The following is a 21520-nucleotide window of genomic DNA, read 5'->3' as shown; positions in this document are numbered from 1 at the left end:
TCAGTCTGACAGCTTCTGATGCTTGACATGATGCTTGACAACATGATGCTTGTTACAGTGGCCACAACCATGGGCCACAATACGTGCAGACCGTTTAAAATACATAAACTGCGGATGACAGTATCTTAATGCCACTTAACAACACATATTTCAGACCATAAACAAACAAATCCGACACACGCTGCGATAAAGTTCAGGAAGCAAAGATGTCACGCGAGCGACTCAACTGTATGTAACTTAACGTTAAACTACAGATAAAGTGCTTTTCTCTTGCATTATCTTATTAAGACTTAAAGTCGTTATTCTGTGCTCTTAAGTCAATGTTTAAGTTTTTAAGTAGCTATGTGTTGTTGCTTTCTGATATTTCATAGCAGGGCTCATGTCAGTTTATTTAGATTCTGTCGTGATGATTGAATGTTGCATTTATTGTGACTATAAAATGAACAAACATGAACTGAAACGCACTAAACGTTCATTTTGTTGTGGTCTTTGACGTAAAGTCTTGTTATTTGACTGACAGTTATGAAGGCTTTGAAGGGCGTCCTCTATGAAGCTTTATCACAGACTTTGTTTACATTCTCCTCTCTTGTTGAAGTCACAGTCAGACTTGTAGAATAACGAATGAATCAGTTGTTTTTGCATTGCCTTTATAATCTTTGAATGAATCGCCCTATGATATTCATATTATGAAGTAAGAATCGTTGTTGCAGTCTAACCTTAAGTAATAATATATTACCTATAATCTATTAAATAACTACCTATGACCCAATAACACTTAGATTTGTGATCTAATTTTTTTTATTAATTGTTTATAGTGTTTATTTAACATAATCATGACCTTAAAAGTTCCAAATAATGTAAAAATTTACAGCGTTATTTTTTGGTCAGCACTCACAGCTGAAGGAGGGTGTTTGTTTCTATGCAATGTTCCTATTGGTCTGTGGCCTGTAAGACAGTAACTTACTTAAAAGAACAATAGATTGAACCAAAATATTATTATTGATTCAGCATTCATACTATGTATTATATATATTTTTTACACTGTACAGTACAGTGGACTGTACACTGGACTTTAGTTTATGTAACCGATTATTACATTTAACTATTGTTTAGACATTAAATTCTGATGTTTTAGTTATTCAGTATGTAGTAATGTTTGTGTGTATGTTTCCTCTACAGAATACAGGATGTGTTTGGAGTGTCCAGTCATCAGAAGCAGAGCTCTGGGACGTGTGGACACTGGACAGACATTCACTGTAATGATGGACTTCTGCTGATGGACGGGTAAGACTTGTAACGTGTGAATGTTGTTGTTTGGCACTAAACATGTAGGTTACCATCATTTTCTTTTTGGAGGGTCACCCCTTTAAAAAGCAAATGATGGGAACCTAAATAGCTGGGGAAGGGACGGCGGGCCAAAATTTTGAGTCTGCTAAATTTTTCTTTTTGATGGTATCAAGAAGCATAACCCCTGCTGGACATTGTGGCGGGGTTCGGGGGGGGACCCGACGCGTCCCCATCCCCTTCACACACACAGCATTCACTCGTATCGCGGAGATCTGGCTGGGATTGAACCAGCAACCTCTGAAACCATGAGGCAGCACTCTTACCTGTGAGCCACAGATCTCTTGCTGAGACATGTGCTGGAACTTATATTTCTCTTTTCACCTGGATAAGCCCTGTGATTTTACTATAAATCATGCTGAGGTGGGGTTTGAACCCATGTCTCCAATGCAATTTATCAGCCGAGAAAGAAGGGCGTCCTCTATGAAGCTTTCATGTCTCCAATGCAATTTATCAGCCGAGAATGTGTGTTTAGCCACTTGCACCACTGTGGCATTCACACTGAGAGCTGCTGTTTTGGCCACTTTGTTGGATATAATCACAATAATTTAACATAACCAAGAACGGGATTTGAATTCAGCTCTCCTTGATTAAAGCCCAACGCTTTATCAACTGAGCAAGGGTGTTTTGGATGGGTTTTTATGAAGAGTTTTGTTTTATTTGATGGAAAAGTTAACAGTTGTGTGATTTGAACCCAGACTCTCATGTTTGAAGGCAAATTATTATCCTCTACGCCACTGAAGTTGTGATGAGGTATGGTTTGTTTTGTTTTTGGGTCATGTGTGAATTTCTTTTGTCAAGAAAGGTAAATAATTACTGCATTTGAACAGGTCTCTGTTGTAGTTTTGTTCTTCAAAGACTCTTGTTTAAACAACACATCATCTGGGCTGGCATGTAAAACTACAAGGCTTTGTCTCACTCTACTTAGCTTGAAGGGGTTATTTTTGTTACATGGAAACATTAGGACATGTGGCATTTGAATTCAGACTTTTATGTCGGAAAAGCAAAAAGTTAGCCTCTGAACCACAAAGCTGTTTTTTTTTTGTTGGTAATATAATACTAATAAACTAGTTTTCAAGCGTGGTCAGTTTTAAGAACTTAATCATTCCTAGCACAATAACTGTGTGTGTGTGTGTGTGTATATATATATATGGTGCTTTTTTGTATTTATTGACAAAATTGAAGTTGGACTCGAACCTGTCTCCATGACTCAACAGCTCTTATGTGTATTAGTGATGGTCACAGCTCACTGCACCACAGCTACCCATTAAAAATATCCACTAATGTGCTTATGATTAAATCTGCATCCTTTCAGCTAAAACAATTCATTATCCACAGCTGGAGGGTCCTACCGACTTCATCAATGCTTATCTCAACTTGAGCCTCACATCAGGTTGAGAGAGACGCCCAGTGCTCTGTATTCGTCATGACTAGTGGAACATTATTCCAAAATTATCTGAAAAATATTATTATTATCAATTAAAAAAAATCCTAGTCATACCATAGTCAACTAAAATAAGTATCTAATTAATTAATTAATATGAATGACCATTAACAACTTTGAGATGTATGATTTTTGCTTTTGTTTTTTATAGTATGAAAGAGAAAAGGTCATGAAAATCATTACTGTGTACACCATGTGAAAAAAAAAAACTTGTAACTATTAAACTGACAATGGAAAAGTGTAGTGATTTATGCAACAACATCACAATACTCTTTTAAAAATGACACATTTTAAAATAAAATAGCAACTTTATTTTCTTATGAGCATTTTGTTGCGAAATACATCTGCTATTTTGTGTGACATGAAAAAAACCTTGCATTTGGAAGATAATGCTTTGCTAAATGTGTATTTCACAGGCTCTACAGGCAGGTGGCAGGTCAAACTCATGCAAGTGGGCGGAGCCACTGAATCTGCAGCTGTGACAGGTCAGTACATTTCCCAGGATTCAATAACATAAAAATCTCTTTATGATAATAACTGCTTCAAACCATAAAACTAGTATACAACCTTATGATTCCATTGAGTACTAATATAAATGGGCCACAGATTTATTTAAAATATTCAGTAAATATGTGCCCCTGGGTTACAAAATGCAGTTTGTTGCTCAGTAAATGTCCAGATGAATGCAGCTCGAGCACACAATGTGGTTTGGGCAGCAGGACTGCAAGGGTGCCTGCTTGGGTTGTTTTGAGGAGGAAGGGGAGGTTGAAGGCAGGGCCAAAGGTCTGTTGACAGCACTTCGGCTGCCAAGGTGGTCCAGGGATCTTCGAAACACTTGCTGTGCACCCTCTACCTCCGGCCAGCTCCCGCTGATACTGTGTGTCCAGTGCATGCAGGGTCTGCTCTAGCTGAATGCTCTGACGCCGCTGTGCATTAGCCAGGGAGTGCCCTGAGGTTTACATGGGAAAAATATTATTTATAATACTTCAAGCTTTTAACATACAACACATCACATACATGCAATAATGAATGCAGTAACATACTGATACCTTGTGTTCATTTTGACTTTTTTTTTTTTATTCCTGACAGAGATGAAACTGGACATCCCACGCTCGTCTGAAAGAGATGGAGTTATGTAGGATTCCAGTCACAAATCCTGAAAAGTTGAGAACTCGTATCGTGTTTTACTTATAAATAGAGCAGTGTTGCACTATATTCAGGTTTTGAGAAAAAAATATCCAGATACAACATTTATATATGAAATATAGTGATTTGCTAAGGTTCATCATACATACATCATGAATATATCAGACACTAAATCATATATCAAATCTGGAAAACGAACAAGAAAATGATAAATATTTTCACTTTCCTTAAAATTGAATTTAGACTTGTATTTACTAACCCATGGATGTTGCAGCAAGCATTTAGTTTTCAATAGCTTCCAAAATACAAAAAAAGCTTTTTTTCATCTTTAGATAAAAAAAGGCAGATTGTGTGTTACTTAAGCTATGAGATCGTCTGTTTTGTAACCTAACCTACAAAGCATCTCTTCTTAAGGACTGAAACAAAGCATCTGGAGGGGCCACGTAAGAAAAGAGTGGGCAGAACTAATGAGAGAGAAAGGCAACTCCTCATAAACTTTCCAAAAGCGCTTTTACAGAAAATATTTCTTAAAAGTCAGATAACACTTTGTAAGCCAAAAAAGCTAGTATATGGGTGAATACAGTGTCAAGACCGGTGTTAAATGTGACGGCTTGTAAAAGCAAGCACTGCTTCACATTGAATTTCAAATGAAATGAAAATAAACGCACAAAAGCATTACAGTTTTCATGCACTTCTTTAATATATCAGTTTTCATATTCACAACAAATACATTAAGCTCTTTTTCCTTTTATATAATACAGTCTTAAATATTTTTACACAGAAATATTTTCTCAGAATTTCATCTATCAAAATGTCTTAACCGTTGTCATTTCTTAAGTTGAAACATTTGAAGTCATTTCATTGTTTTGTTTTTTATCTCCATGCCTCCTAGCAAACGGACAGTACTTCCTTTGTACAGCTATTTACAGATGAAAAGAGTCTCCCAAACATTTGTATGATACTTTTCACTTGAATGATCTTGCACTGGGGTGGGGGTTTAAAGTGCAGGCAAGGCAACAGAAAGGAATGTGATATGGACATTTTTGGTGAAGGCTTTAAAAAGCAAATAAAATGTTTTTTGGGTAGTGAAAGACTAATGGTTTTAGAGGATACCTCACCGAATTGTAATCAAGTACGTCCCCAAGTATTCCAGAATAAAGAAGGATCAGTCCTTCGTAAGTCAGACTTCTTCAGTAACATTCCCATAGAAAATAAATACAGCACTCTTAAAATACACCTCTACTATCTCCATACGCAACCCATGATAAGTTTACCAGCTTAATCTGAGAACAAGTCCATTCAAACGTCTTGTCAGAATGAAACTATACATGTGAAAACAGTGACCACTGTCACAACCAACAGGATTCATGGAGCTCCTCTCTCCTTAATGGCAAGTTTAAGTGGCTGAAACAATTCACAGAGCATCATCCTTATAAAAATAAAAAGAGACTCAAAATAAATAAATCAATCCATCTCAACAGAAGCAAGAAGATGGAGCGCGTGTCCTTGCTTTTGTAACAGAGCACGAGTGGTGAACCAAGCGCAGAGCCTCAGTTATATGTGCAACATCAAGCATTTTGTGGAGCCGAAAGCAAAAATGCGTCATTTCGTACAAGAAAAAAAAGGAGGTGGAGCCACTTTTTTTCAATACGAAGAGGCCGAAATAATGAAAAGCATTCCTAGGAGGGCACTTCCACCGTCCACAGTGTCTAGGCGAACTTCAGGGCTACACAGTGCTAGTGTCACTACAGCCCAAAGCTATGCTAGAGGGTTGACGCAGAAGTCTTTGGGCCAACGTGAAACGAAGAGCCGCCGCTTTGTCGCACTTTGTGAGCAGGAACAGAGGAAGCCAGTTTGAATCATAGGGTGAATAGATTTGGTCGAAGATCCAGATAACCGTTCTCTGTCAATGGCAAAGGTGGACACAGATGACTTTAGAAGGTTGGTTTAAGCTTTGGTTCTTAGTGTCCTATGGCCCTGCCTGCTTTTGAAATCAATTTTCATTCATTTTGCAATCCGGTAACCATGCTTTAACCTCTTCATATGACAAAATATAATAAGTCTTTAAAAAGGCAAAATTGCTTATCTGCATCAGTCATTTATACAAAGTGCACAGACACACTGCTTAATGTCCATTTCAACAAATCACAGAATGGGTGAGAGAAAATAAATGTATATGTATATATATATATACACACATACATATACACACCTCTCCCAGAGTTTGAAACAACACCGAACAAAAAGTAATAAAATTAAAGCAATATAAATTAATGTAACTTTGCAGGCCTGCCTGTCTATAACACAAGAAAAAACTATATGAAAAAAAAAGAAAGAAAAAAAACTATGACCTGTGAACAAACATTTTGGAATGAATCCAGCGGTGCAAGGTCCAAAGAGACACATGACTTGTGGACGAATGAAATCTAAAAAAAAAAACCATCAGTTAACCATTATGGCCTCAAAAGAATGGCTTCTAATAACAACAGTTAAGCATAAATTTGTAGTGAAAAGTACAGATATACATCTGAAATACACCCACATCTGAAACAAGGCTTCGTGTTTGCTTTATACAGTGGGTTTTTTCTACAAGAAACTTCAAATATGACCTTTGACTTATTCAGAAACATGACGTCAGCTACTATAATGTGGCGAAACAAAATAAAACAAAATAATCACATTCTCTAGAAGCACAGAAACAGCTTTGATTTTGCCCACCTCGGAAATGTCTGATAGAATTTGTGCCGAACCAAAAGAGTCTAAAAACGTTTACCCAGGCTTCTTTGCGTGGGGCATTCATGGGGATGTGACATGTAAAATAAAAGATACTAGAGTTTGCCTTGACAAAAAATTAAAAGCAAAGTCCCTACAGAATATATTTATAAAAAAAGAGTTCTTTTCAATGGTTGCTTCATTTACCCCAGCTCACAAACTGCCTCTAACAAAAAAATAATAATACTGGGTCTGTTTATCTACAACGTATGACCCTGTAGAATTTTTTTTATTATTATTAGCAACTCCAGCCACAGGCAACGTTACGTAACAAACTCGTTGCAAGAGAAAGAAACGTTTTTGAAATATCATTCAAGTTATCTCTTGATATCCAGCACCTCTCCACAACGGCAACTTGACGTCCTTGCTCTTATGCCAATTTTTCCATCATTCCATGCCACTAGTCCAAATATGGACCCTGTTTTCTGATTGGCCAATGCTGCGTGTTCTTCCCCTCCAGGGGCGGAGTGAAGGCGGGGCTTGTGCTCCAATATAATTAATCCTAACCCCATTCATCCTTGGGGAAAAGATTTGTATCCCCTTCACAATCTATGCCTTTTTTTTCTTTTTCCAGTGACCAGGCATTGGTGTCCTCACATCAGTCGTTTTTTGTTGGACGTTGCATTATCGAGTTGTCCTATGTGATGTTTATGACATTTTTGTAAATTCAGCAATGACACCCTGCAGAGATCTTTTTATTTTAAAGCAATTCCATTGAGGCTGTAGCTCTTCGGGTAAAGAGGAAGAAAAACAGCACATTCTTTGAAAACTAGTCCTTTTCTGTGTTATGGATGAACCCACCGTAGGAACACAAGACGTCGTAAAAACTGACAAGGGATGGAGTTGTAGGATTTGCAGCACTATTTAAACGCTGAGAATTCACCTAAAAGGGGACACAAAGGACAGATTTGTATCAGTTTTCATACTAATTAATGCAATACAAGTCAAAAAGTACAACAATGTTTGTCTATTTGTACTTGCCATAGCCACCAGCCTGAATGGGTGTCTTGGGGGAAGCGCAGGCGTACAGGCTGAAGTCCTCTGTCTGGAAGCCAGCCCGGTTAAGGGACGGTTCAGAAGCGCTGCGGTGGATCTTGGGTAGAGAGCGTGCCAATAACTCAATGGAGGCCAGGATCTGCAATAAATAGATGATATATACATAAGAAAAAATAACTAAATAAAAATATATAAAAAATTATTTATATATATATATATATTAAAATCTAATATATTTAAATATATAAAGCTGCAAATATATTCTGTTAAATTCTGTTAATGACACTCTGATGCCATCTTATGGCAACATACTTCGACATGCCTTTGACAATGTTTCACAACATTACCTGAGGGAAAAGAGGTCTCTCCTCTCGCTTTTTCTTCAAACAATCTGCCATAAGTCTCTTCATGGCCTTTGGGCAATTACTGCGCACTTTGCTCAGGTCAGGGGAAAGGTAACCTCGGCCAACCATAAAGATAATCTGATAGGAGAGATATGCTCATTACATTTTCCAATATTCAGATATTTGCAGTAATCCTTCATAGTACAGACTTGATTTAAGTCATAGACATCCTACTACTAGTACATTACACATACAGTACATTAACATTATAAATTGATGATAAGGCATGAGTTCTACTCATGATTATGTAACTAATCAATTTAGACAAAATATTTGGGGGGAAAAGTAAAAAAAAAAGTGCATTGATGAGGTTCACCTGGTCTCTGTTGTTGATGTTGGAATAAGGCAGAGCCCCTGACATGAGCTCATAGAGCACAATGCCGAACGCGTAGACATCCGACTGGAAACTGTATGGGTTTTTATCCTGCAGTCTGATCACCTCTGGAGCCTGAAGAAGACCAATGAGTCAGTCCAGATGCAAATCTCGGCGCAAAAGAAATACTCATAGCTAGTACAAGTGCCTTGACTCACCATCCACAAGATAGAGCCAGATAGCTGCTCAAACTGATGTGAGCCACTCCATCGGGACTTCACCGTAGCCAGACCGAAATCACCAATCTTTACCGTTAGATCCTCATGCAAAAAGATATCTAGGGAGGTGCTGTTAAGGCTAATATAGAAGCGTATGTACACGCACATAGGCTTGGACATCACTGTAAAATTGATATACCTATCAAAAGCGACCTGTATTTTTGTATAAGACATTTTACAGCAAATCAGTCTTTAATTAGAAAGGATACTGTTACTCTTCAGATCTCTATGGATGATGGACTTAGCGTGCAGGTAGCTGTGGATAAAAAAATATTTAAAAGTGTTAAATTCATGCATTATAACTTGAACAATTTAGTATCATGATGGCAGTAGGTTTCACACTTTCTATTGAAGCCAGAAGACTGAATGGATTCTTGACTCCTAAACATTACACTGCTATAGTGATCATCTGTGATTTCTCTCTAATCGATCCAGTGACTCACTCCATGCCCTGGGCCGTCTGGCGGGCAATGTCAATCAGCTTGATCATCTCAAACTTGGTCTCGATGATGTGCAGGTGGTGGTAAAGACTCGAGCCTTCACACCACTGTGTAACTATAGCCAGCTGGGGTTTGGTGGTGTAGCCCATGAAGAGCAGGATATTCACATGGCGGGTTTTCCTGTGGGAGATAAAGAATTTTTCAATAAGCTTTGGTAGAACAATGTTTTGGCAGCTCTAGGGGTACTTTGATACCAAGTAGATACTTAAATTTTACCAGAAGTACCAGTAGTACTGGTCAAGTATTGGGTCAATAGACGGCTCCTTTCAAACGTTCCTGTGCGTATTTGCGTGTTTTTGCCATGATACCGAAATTGGTACAGAGAACCGTGAAATTTTACTGGTATTGGTACCGACAACTGAAATTTTGGTATTGGACAATCCTAGGTAGCACTTGACTCAAAAACACAAGACTAACATTTAATGACCAAATATATAAGGTTTACAAATAATGATTGCATTTTTTTAGTCATTGTTCAAATACTAATCTGCAACCTAAACCTACATGTATAAAAACACATTTACGATTATGAAATGCACACTTTTTTTAATAATATTCTCCTTTTTTGTTTCAAGTTTCATCGCTTAATGAATGATAGGAAACTCTTAATTCAATAAAATCAATGGTCAGTGAAACGAAGTGCTTAACCCTCATGTTGATAGGCAATCTTAGGTCAGATTAAATATCATATGAGATTTTTTTTTTTTTTTTTATATTTAATTGTTGATTTTAATTAAACGATTTTATTAAATTAAAATAAATAGATTTTTTGCAACCTTGTAACCAACAATTGGGATAGTTTAAAAACCCTTTTGATTATTTTCTTCCAATAAACATTAAATAAATACAAATGTTTAAAATAATAAAAAAAAATTATGCAATGGTATTCATAAAACAAACAAAGAAAAACTATATCAGTTGACCACTACCTGAAACCTACATTTTGGACAGATACAGTCCCTGTTTTGCAATAATGAGCATTTTTAGTCCTTATCTTACCTGAGGACACCCACTTCATTTTTAAAGGCCTGTAGCTGCTGTGGAGTGGGGGCTGTGACATTCAACATCTTTACCGCCACATCACCTGTGAGGAAGACACACATTTAGCCTTTTCTGTGCATTTCTTATTAATCTGAAGTCCAAATGCTGTTAACATTCTCACAGGACCCACCGTGCCACTTCCCCTTGTAGACTGTTCCAAAGGAGCCAGATCCTATCCGCTGTCCCAGGGTGATCTGACCTTCTGGGATCTCCCAATCATCGCTCGAGTCCCGTCGACCTAGAGTTTTCTACAGAGCAAAATATTAGATAAAATAGATTAAAATGACCTTAGACCTGGACTAAATGTGCCAAGTGAGGTAAAAAGAAAAAAAATCTTTACCATTTTATTGCGGTCCTCAGATGAAGACGATGGCTTCCGCTCCCTCGGTTGGCACGGCGATTTCGACACCTTCACATTGGGCAGGGAACCAGGCAGGGAGGCAGGAGGTGTGGCCGACAGGCCTGTTGTGGAGCCTGGCATTGCAAGAGGTCGAGAAACATCAAAGTTACTTCAACAGGAAATATGGGAGCCAAAGAAGAGAGAAAACAGAATAAGAGGGGAAGACGACAGAAGGAAAGGAATAAAATCTTGTGTGGTCACATGAGGGAGAGAAAGAGAGGAAAGGGGCACGTCACAGCCCATGCAGTGTGAAACGGGGCTGCGGGTGATGTATGCCTCAAATATAAGTATACTAGCAAATCCTGAGCCACATCCCGTCTCTTTCCGAAAAGCCAAAATCTTAAAGTATCCCCAAAAATATCTCACACAGCTGTGTACGCTGAAGTATTGTAAGTAGGGATGCACTGATATAAAAATTTTGGCAAATACCTTTGTTGTTATTGTTAGCTAAATCTAGTAAAAAAAAAATTTTTTTGTTAATTTAAATGAAATATAAATGTTAGATGAAAAACTTTTTTTTAAACTTTTTTACTGGCCAATACAATAAGCTGATAATTGTTTTCAAGTTATGGTCAATAACTAATAAATGGCTCTCATATTAAAATTCAATACTATTTTATCTAAATAAAAGTGAATACAAAAATATATATATTAAAAGCTAAGTAAAATAAAAAAATATTCAAAAAGATTATAATGTATAGTATGAAATGCACATTTTGAGATTTGCTTAAAAAATAACATTTAACAGTGTAATTAAATTATGTTTTGTTTTAAAGATGACTAAAAGTGAGCTTTAGATAAATGGCCAAGGCAATCTAAATTTAGAAATGTGCATGCACACTAAAATATACAAAACTGACCGAAAGAGAGGGACCTGTACATCTAAAATGTAGAAATTTGATACATGTACAATTTGTGTCTTACTAAGTGAGTTTGTAGTGTGTTGAGTTAAGGAGAAGTGAGTGGAGTTCAAAGCTCAGTTAAAGTGTGCGTGTCAGAGAAGTGGCAGAGAAAGTGAGAATTCAAACAAGGAGGAGTGAAATACATCAACAAAACACACAAGTGGAAGACAGACAGACAGACAGACAGACAGACAAGCAAAGGACGAGACAAGGTGTGGGACACAGCCACGCACAAAGGCCTATCTACCTCTGAACACTGGCTCAGGCTCAAAATCAAAGACAATTTCATTGGGGTGGGAGGACAGAAGGGGGCTTGAGGTCCGTGTTCGGTTCTTCCTCAAGCAGCGGGCTGGGTGTTGCGAGGGGGCTGCAGGGGGGAGAGAGACAGACACGGGATCACTGGCCCCTGAAGCTCAGGTGCACTTCCTGTCACCCACTACCCACAATCCTGTGTCTACTCTCAGAGCTCATTTAGAGATGATCAAGTGTATTACAGAGCCAGTTTTTATTTATTCCTGTATATATCCAAAAAAGGGTTGTTCACTCAGAAATGATAATTATGTTATCATTTAATCACCTTGTATCATTCCAAACGTGTTTGATTTTCTTTCATGCTTTTAATTTACATTTGGTTTATGGAAAGAGCAGCTTGAACATTCTTCTAAACATCTTTTATGTTCCACAGAAAAAAAGAAAGTCGCACGGGTTTGGAACAACATGAAGGTGAGTAAATGATGACTGGATGTTTACTTATACTGTAATGTTCTGGGACATGTTTTGAAACAAAGGACAGGGGGCAGGTTTTGAGAACAGTGATTAGAAATTAGTACTTTACAGCAGGCCGCTGTTGATAAAGAAAAGGGCAGAAGCAATTCACAAAGCGGGCAGGGGAGAGAAAGGCCTATTTGTCAGCTTTACTAGCAGGCAGGGTGAAATGGAACAGCTGTCCCAAACTTCTAAGGCCAATGACACAAAGATAGCACAAAGACATGGGATGATAGAAAGCCATTTGAATTCAGTGCGTCTTAAGTTTATGTTTTCTGTTTCATACAGCCCTTACCTCCATCTGACCTCGGTAAGCCTTGATCACGGATCAAATCCTGTACAGGAATAACACCGATTAGCAGGGACTAGGGGAGTCCGGGGCAATTGTAACTTTTGACACAAATGTACCTTGTAAATTTGTTGGTGGTATAAGAAACATTTATATTAACAGAGACTTAAATAAACAAGATTATGATAAACTAACATTATGGAGGTGATGCAGTGCTTGAGGGCAACTGTAACACTTAATATAGATTCATTTATTTTAAAATAATATTCATTTAAAGAAATAATATAATGCATCTAAAATAAAAGCACACATCAAATATTATCAATGTTAATATTTAGTAATATTACTAAATAGTTCACCTTTATATTATACTCTTTTTTTTTTTTAGATTCAGGAAGTGGGACCTACATTATAATTATTTAAAATACATATTAGACATGGTCTAAAATATATTTATCAGCTGTTCAAATGTCCAGTTCTCACATCAATGTTGACCGGCTCGATGGTGTTGATATGGACATTAGGGGCCGAGGAAGAGCGATCCCTCTGGCCAAACTGGTTGCGGTGGTCCTCCTCTCCAGGTCTGAAGGATTGTGGGATAGGGATGGATTTGGACGGGGACACAGAAGGATGGCAAAGAGACCTGGAGAAAAAAATTAAAATACAGGAGAGCATAATGAAATTTTGCTTAGTGCATGATTAAAGTCACTGTTAAAGTCACTAACGCACTCCAGTAAATACTTGAGGCGACCCTTACAATTTCTCAACTAAAAGAGACACAGCAGTAACTACACTGATCTGCAAAAGGATTTATATCTCTATCAAATTCAAATAAATGCTCTTTTTTAAATTTTATATTCATCAAAAATCCTGGAAAAAAAAAATGTCTCCGTTTCCACACAATATTAAGATTTCTGAAACATGTGACACTGAAGGCTGGAGTAATGGCTGCTGAAAATTCAACTTTGCCAACACAGGAATAAATGACATTTTAAACTATAGAAAACAGAAAAAAGTTATTTTAAATTGTAATAATATTTAACAATATTATTGTTTTTTTTTTATCAGAATAAATGCAGCCTTGGTGAGTGCGAGGCGTCTTTCAAAAGCATATGTAAAAATCTCACACACATATACATATATACACACACACACACACACACACACAGAGGTGGACTAAATTCTTACCCAGTGGACTCAGATGGAGGGAGGGAGGGGCACATCTCTGAAACGGGTGTCGTGCCCTCTGATGACATCTCCTCCTGGGTAATGGGGTGGTGCACTAGAAATTTTGATGCCAGCAGTAAACTGAACAAAAATATAAATAATAAGAACAACAGTACAAATATATTAGTATGCATAATTAATTACCCACAGCACAAAACCATAAGTTGCTAATTATTCCAAATACAGTGAATATTAATATAGGAGAAATAAACTTAGGCAAAAACATTGTTTTAATATTTAGTTTAAATATTATTTACATGCTTTATTTCACCGTGTATTATGTGTGGAGCAAATTTCACCCTTTAATGGATAAAGCAGAAGTGAAAGAATTTCCCATGAGCACTCACTCCAGCTGATCGTAGTTGACACACATGAGCGGGACCTCTGTGCTGCAGCGCTGGTGGAACTTGTAGCCGCACGTCTGGCAGCGGAAGCCCTGAAACAGCAGCTTCCGGCAAAAGTCACAGAAGGCCAGCGTGAAGAAGGTCTTTCGCACCTGTTTAATCACCGAAATAACCCTTTGAGTTATTACGAAGCTTCTGGGTGTTTCCAAAGCACAATATATACAGTCAAGGTGGAGGAGCAAGAGGCCAACGTGTCTTTAAGAAACTCTTTAAGAGTAAAATCAAGAATAGAAATCACCACACCTATAACATGTGAACTGTTGGCTCTAACTTTCTCTTTGTCATTTCCGATTTATTTTAAAGGGGACCTATTATGTAAAATTCACTTTTACATGATGTTTAACACTGATGTGTGTCCATAGTGTGTGTAAACAACCAGCCTATAATGGTAAAAATCTACTCACTCCTTATTTTTTTATGAAACACTGCCATGTTTATATCCTCGCTGTAGCACCTATTGATATAATGTCTGTGCCACATAAACATTACAAATGTTCTGTTTTTGGATGTACAAATCAACGGCATCTGAGCCACTGAGGACACAGTGGATGAATTTAATTTATGAAGGAAATGTGCCGAAGAAATTAGGTAAAGTCAGATATGCTTGTGCAAATCATTTTACGTCTGACTGCTTCGCAAACGAGAGTCAGTTCAACGCTGGATTTGCACAAAAGTTGATTCTGAAAAATGGGTCAATGCCAACCTCATATCCAGAACAAGTATCGCACTTCATATTTTGTGAATGTTTCCGAATCTTAATGTGCTTGTTAGCATGCTGTATGGCTAATGTGGCAAAAGATGATTATATAAATTATAAAAAAGGGGGCGGAACTTCCGGAAAGGGGGCGGGAAGCTCATTTGCATTTAAAGGTACACACACAAAAACGGCGTGTTTTTGCTCACACTCAAAAAGGAGCAAATTGGACATGCTATAGTAAATGATCTGGGAGGGTATTTTATAGACTCTTAGAGATATTAAATCTTGTAAAAAGGGGCATAATAGGTCCCCTTTAAGCCACAGCTTGTGGTCAGTTTCATCATACTCACAAAATTATGGGTCGTCAGTGGCACATTCTCTAAAACCTCAACATGGAGCTCCTCCCCCGTCAACCAGGAAATGTCTGTGTCCCAGCCAATAGGCTTCTTCTCCCTAATGTGGGCGGGACAGACATTAAATGTGAAGTACAGCCGGCAGTATGACATAACCTTGGTTTTTGCACTAGTGAAGGTTAGAACAGTTGTTACCCATCCTGAACCCTGTAGACCGCACAGCATTCTGGGATCAGGCCTCGCATCATCAGAGCCTTCTTTAAAGAGTCTCTCAGAGTCATCCCACAACGAGCTGGAACCTGAAACGCACACATAAACCACTTACTCGAGTAACTTATCTCCTTGCAGTGAGACTGTGGCTACGTCTGGGCACGTTTGATTTCTTGGCTCCTACTCATACAGCGGCTTCTCTTTGCTAAACCAAAAGAGACAAGCTGAGCAGATAATCAAAAATAAAGGGGGTCACCTATATTCGCTAATTTCCCATGGACTCCCGCCGCTCTACAATCTGGTTGGAGTGGAAATTCCTTTCAAAAACCTCGTTTTAAAGCCCTGCCTGAAACCTTACTGTGAAGAATTGTCAAAACATCCTACCACATCTGTACATGACAGAACTTCTCAAATCCAGCTGTGGGCAAAACATTACAGACGTAACTCACCCCATTTTTCAGATCCCTTACCTGATATTCTGTCATAAAGCCAGTATTATATTAGTTACATACTATTATAGCATTTATATAGTTAAGTTTACGGCCTTTTTTTTTTTTTTTGGTACTTTTTCAAAATTTTACATATAAAAGCAAAACAGTACTAAGTATTCAGCAACAAATAATATCCAGTAACTCACCACTGTCCTCTGTTTGTTGGGCAGGAAAACCCTTACGATGGGTTTCTGGGGCGAGCGGGGATTCCCTCGTGATGCGTCAGTGGGGGTCTGCAGGACAGCCAAGGTGTTTGGGGTGACGGGGGCACTCTGGGCGCCTGGTCCCTTCACATCCAGCAGGGTGAGTGTCGGCGAGGAGCAAAACTCTGTTCCGTTTCCAATAGCCTCCAAAAGCTGCTGTTCCCGCTGCTGTAATGCATCCAGCTTACTCGTGTACTCCTCATAGGCCTGTGGCGTGGAGGAAATATATCATTAAGACTTTATGAATGTTTCACATAAATGGCTGCTCATGTTTTGAACCTTTTGGAGGATTGCATTTGCTGTTATTGCATACACCTGATGGAAATATTTTGTTGAAGCAGTGAAATTTTCCCTCTTTTCTTTTCCTCCTTTTCTATTCATTCAGTAGTTTTAAACTGAGAAATTATTTGCCCAAAGCAGCATCTTAACTGTCATGGAGTGACAATGTTTTATGTAGGCAACTTACTGTCGTTTCACAGAGTTTTCCACTAGCATGTTGCTAAGCTAACGACAATACTCTAATAAACATAAAAAGGAAATATTAGGAAAACGTCATTTTTATTTAACGCTTGAATTATTTCAAATGATTTCTCCCACTTTGTCCACACACTTGCATAGATTTCTGCACTAGGCTTGTTGTAGTGATTTGGAGAGTGGGGTGGATACTTTGGATGCTGCCTTAGAATTTGCCCAAACAAGACATAGGCAAAGATGCCTAACTTTTAGAACAGCCGTTGTGTTGGGAGTGTGCCTTTGATGCCTTAAAATGCTGCCTATTTAGGCTGCTCACTAGAGTTTGGAACAAAGGCCAAAAGTTAATTGTAACTGTAGATGGTATTAATTCTAGTCACTTCATTTACTGTACAACATCAACACACCCATGACAGCAACTCTTTGTCGGGCCAACTCACCTCCAGGTATATAGATGGTGGATTGTGTTCTCCTCCAAACTTATCTAAAAGGGCTTCTAGGTGCTCCTGGGTTAACTTAATCATCTGTTTGATGTTCCATATCTGCAAAGAAAATGAGAGTTAGCAAACCAAAATTTCCCAGCTTCCTTTTTATGAGAAGATTCCACTGATTGTACAAGTGACCTCATGACTGTGCTAAATCTAATTAACACAGAATCACTTGCTTGTCTCCACTAAGCTGTAAAAACTGACACTGGACGGCTGTCTCAGGCCCTGCCCACAGTAAATATGCAATATTAATTAAGTCTGAGGTGTGAAGCAAATCAAATACTGACAGTGAGCTCTAGCAAAGAAACAGCTTCAAAATGCATCAACTTGCTTCAACCGAATTGTGTATTATATTTTGTTAAATACTTTTTCCAGTCCCAACTTAAGCGCAATTTGCTGAGACAATTTTATGCCATGCATTCATAGATTTATTTGCCCAAAAAGCGTGAACTGCACTGCACATGGCACTATCAAAAGGCCCGTTGGCGTTCACGCAAAGAGCAATAGCTATATTAGCGTCCATGCCAACGCACAATATCAGTTTATGATAAGCGCGTGCTGCAGTGTTTGTCAGCTGCTTTAAATGCCCCAGCTCTTTAAAGCAGGATTGATTCTGATTGGCTGCCAATGTTTTTATTGTTCATCAGCTAGAAAAAAAAAATCTGTAAGTGATTGCAACAATATTGTTTACTGTGCTGTTATCATTATAGCTGTGGTGTGGACTGCTATTCTTTTACATTTAGAAGGAAAAACTAGGCCTATGTCTTTATCGTTATCATCCTTGGTGTGAACAGGCCTTTACTCCATTTGTTTGAGGAACACAAACAACCTGACAAAACAAAAGTGGCTCAACCAATGGTGTACATTTAGGGGCGGGGCTATCCTTCTGTCCAACCAATGGAAGCAGAAGAGATCTTCAGGAAACATGTTTTTTTCTTTTTTGCAATTTGTATTCATGTCCCTAAACACACATAAAAAAAATGACAGATCTGATACTGTAAATGTACGATTTATGCAAAATCTTCTGAGATTCACAATGTCAATATTTTTAAACATCCGAGACATTTGTCAGGAGATGAGTAAACTACTATTTTTAGTTATTGAAAATTTTATACATTTAATTATAGCACAATTTTAAAACAATTTGTGTGCCTGAGGTCATGGTTAGCTATGTTTCCAACATCCACATATTTTTATGCAAATTTTGGAATATTGCAGGGAAAAAAAACGCTGAATGGAAACACCAAGACGACGTGCATAAATTAAAAAAATGTACACAAAAAACATATGCACTCAATTGAGGCGGATCATTTTTTTATCCAATGTTAAGACATGCACTCAAAGCCTATTTTGCAATGGTTTGCAAGCATTTGCTCAAGGAAACATCCAAGCAAAGTACTTGTTCTAAAAAGCCAATAAACATTTTTCAATTTTGCCAAGCAATACAAGCAGCATCATAAAACACTCCAAGTTTGTTGGAAAATGTCCCAGCCAAGTGAACACAATCTGACAGTGCTACAAAGCTTTACAAGTAAACTTTATTATGATCACCATTTTGAGAAGCAATTTTCCAGCAGACTGTCAAGAAACTTGGAATGCCTCAACACCCCCATGAAATAGCACATTTAAGTGCATCTAACTTTAGTTCTGATTAAAAATCCTGCATTCCGAGAGTCAAGCTGCCACTTGATTCCTAATCAACGGTGCAGATAAACTGGCTCTACTAGTCAAATTAGTGCAAGAAATAGCTAAAAGGCACCCGTGACAAGGGACTTTCTCAGTAGTCTTGCCAGTATCAACTCCTAGCAGTCAAAGATTGGTGACAGTTTCTTAAACAGACATTTGTTACAAGCCTTTCTTAAAGCAAACCCCATGTGGTAATATAGGCCCTACTCTGTTTCCAACATGATGCAACATAAGTTTAAAATAGCTCAATACATGAAATACTTGCAGGCATCCACAGCTTCTCTACAAAGGAAAAGTTCACCCAAAAATGAAAATTCTATCAATATTAAAACATCCTCATTTCATTTCAAACATGTATTAATTGCTTTCTTCTGTAGAACACATAAGCAGAATTTTTGAAGACTGCACATAAAATTTCATAGAAAGGAACCAGACCTTTCAAATCGACAAACACCATATTATATTCCAAGGCTTCTAAAGCCATACGATAGCCCTGTATAAAGAACAGACTGAAAATGAAATTGTTATTCATTGAAATTATGTATTTGAATGATTCATTAATGAATGATTGATCCGGTTCTCAAATTCAATTTGATCCAGTTGTGACTTAAGCCCATTGGAGGTGAAGATTTTAAAATACACATTTTTGGGTGAATTATTCCTTCAACATTCAAGTCAGTAATGTAAAAACTAGCTGACAACAAATACTGTATGTAGCCAAACATTCAAGATTCTAGTTCAATGTATAAATTGAAGAAACTGCCACCGCATAACCCATCAAAGTAATGTTAATTGGGAAGATTAGATGTATGGTATACCCTTCGTGGTTATGGCCCTGACCATCAATAAAACTGTTAACTAGGTTTATGGACTCTTCAATCAGATGAAATCGTGCTCCACTCTTTAACTTAAGAGAGAATTCAGTGCTAAAAAGTATGAGTAAAAAAGACACACAAAAAAACAATACTACAGTAAATATAGTTACTATTACCAAAAAAAACCAAGACAAGTCCAGTGTATAATCAGACAGTATAACCCTGTTACAGCAGCCAGCAGTAAAATTAATCTAATTACCACTAAGCACTCATATAATGATGACTTACACAAGCTGCTCTTTAATCCAACTAGTCTTCCAGCAAAATAGGGAAGCAGTTTCCTAAATAAACAAATTTGTGACCTGTTCCATGACGGTGTAAACCTTTTTTTTTTTACTTTCCGAATTAAACAGAATGAATGGATGCCCTGCTGGAAAATCCATCTTAAGTCGGTAGCAGGGAATTGACACACGGTAGATGGTTTCTAGATAGCTAGAGAAAACAGAAACCAGCTGAAATGTTGCCCAAAAAACACACACAAAAAAACAGCTACCACTAAGTGGAACTGTTTTTGGAACATTGCAGTTGGTTTCTAGCTTGTAGACAGCCAACAAATCAACTACCAGCTGGTAATACCAGCTTATTGTGGTTTCTGGAACATTGTACATGGTCAAACCAGCTAATAACCAGCATGTTCCTGAACACAGCTACTAACTTAAGCTGGATGTTCCAGCAAGGGGCAGAATGTACCCAGTAATACCCAGTGTGTACATCTAACAGCAAAGGCCCCTTATAGCAGCATAGGTGATTTGTGCAGACATGCAGTTGACAGCGTAGAAGAAAGAAGCATAATGCAATACATTTACACGGGGTCAAAAAATGAATATGGAACGTTCGCAGGGCTCCATGCACGAGCACAATGACATCACTGCAGATTTAAATGTAAATGTAAATGCATTCGAACGCAGAGGGTGACACAAAGGAGATAAAACAGGGGACGCGAGCAGTTAATATATTCCCAGTTGCATCTGTAGTTTCCCATTAATACGATGCATCGCAAGGTGAGATACGAAGCATGCATGCATGCATTGCAGCGGGGTCTGGTGAGGAAATAAAGCCAATGAAACACGAACAGGCCTTCTGATAAACATTGGCTCAGAGAACTGCAATGAGAGAATTATAAATGGCGTCATTCGGAAATGCACCTTGCGAAAATGCATAAGCGCAAGATATAAGATTTGGTCGACTTATATATTGGTGCACCATCTCTCCCCCCTGCAATGCATTGCATCCCCCCACGATCCGTATTACAGCCGGTGTTTCCTGAACATCTCCATCCAGCCCAGCTCCGCTCTACAGCCGAGCTCTCCTTCAACCCTGACTCCCCCATTGTACCTCCTCGGGAATGTCCTGTTGACATTCGGGGATCGCCGCTCCTCCGGGACAGGCGGGTTCGAGCCCCGCTCCCAGCTCGTCCAGTCCCGGGTCCTGCTCCGGATCGCGGTTCATGCTGTCTCCGTTGAAGACGGGCGGTGGGGACTCGGCGCTGCTCAACGCCGCCATTTTAAACCACGAGAAACTGAGTGGAAAATAGAGGAAAGAAACAGAAAACGAGACAGGAGGGGGAGACAGATTCACCAAATGTAAACCCATGGAGGGGTAAATGGGGATACTGGACGCCGGCCAATGCACTAAAGTGTATTCTAAAACGAACAAGTCACAATTAGTCACAGTTTCTGCCATGTCTTTCATTCTACTTGAATTACCCTACATTATATTAGTTTATCTGATTGGTAGACAATTTCAAGGCCGTTTAATCTAGAAACTGATTTTAACCAAAAAGCTCTGCATATAAACTTTAATATGTATATTACCTATAAA

At 38.3% G+C, this 21520-nt stretch overlaps 1 protein-coding gene and 1 long non-coding RNA gene across 4 annotated transcripts; one reads left to right on the top strand and one right to left on the bottom strand.

Annotated features, from left to right (window-relative positions):
* Positions 1-1193: 1193 nt before the first annotated feature.
* On the top strand, positions 1194-4494 carry LOC130089913 (uncharacterized). 2 transcript variants are annotated; one of them, XR_008807609.1, is made up of 4 exons: positions 1194-1284; positions 3205-3273; positions 3878-3951; positions 4349-4494. It is a non-coding gene; the product is annotated as an uncharacterized LOC130089913 (long non-coding RNA). The 2 variants fall into 2 exon arrangements; XR_008807608.1 differs by lacking the exon at positions 4349-4494 and having other exon boundaries at positions 3878-4122.
* Positions 4495-6479: 1985 nt separating this feature from the next.
* Positions 6480-21232, bottom strand: braf (B-Raf proto-oncogene, serine/threonine kinase). Of its 2 annotated transcripts, XM_056257506.1 has the most exons (20): positions 21035-21232; positions 17091-17192; positions 16123-16386; positions 15471-15574; positions 15273-15375; positions 14169-14317; positions 13783-13902; positions 13078-13237; positions 12601-12640; positions 11788-11907; positions 10579-10712; positions 10369-10486; positions 10197-10281; positions 9141-9317; positions 8907-8953; positions 8638-8756; positions 8423-8554; positions 8050-8184; positions 7688-7841; positions 6480-7589 (listed from the first exon to the last, which is right to left on the bottom strand). In XM_056257506.1, exons 1-20 carry the CDS (start codon positions 21200-21202, stop codon positions 7567-7569), a joined length of 2454 nt encoding a protein of 817 aa, XP_056113481.1. In that variant the 5' UTR covers positions 21203-21232; the 3' UTR covers positions 6480-7566. The 2 variants fall into 2 exon arrangements, with proteins under 2 accessions (XP_056113481.1, XP_056113482.1); XM_056257507.1 differs by lacking the exon at positions 11788-11907.
* Positions 21233-21520: the final 288 nt, after the last annotated feature.

The sequence above is a fragment of the Rhinichthys klamathensis genome, unplaced genomic scaffold (assembly GCF_029890125.1).
Source record: "Rhinichthys klamathensis goyatoka isolate OS25496 unplaced genomic scaffold, OSU_Roscu_1.1 h1tg000139l_1, whole genome shotgun sequence".
Classification (NCBI taxonomy): domain Eukaryota; kingdom Metazoa; phylum Chordata; class Actinopteri; order Cypriniformes; family Leuciscidae; genus Rhinichthys; species Rhinichthys klamathensis.
The sequence above is the reverse complement of the archived record's forward strand: the minus strand, read 5'-3'. Positions and strand labels throughout refer to the sequence as shown.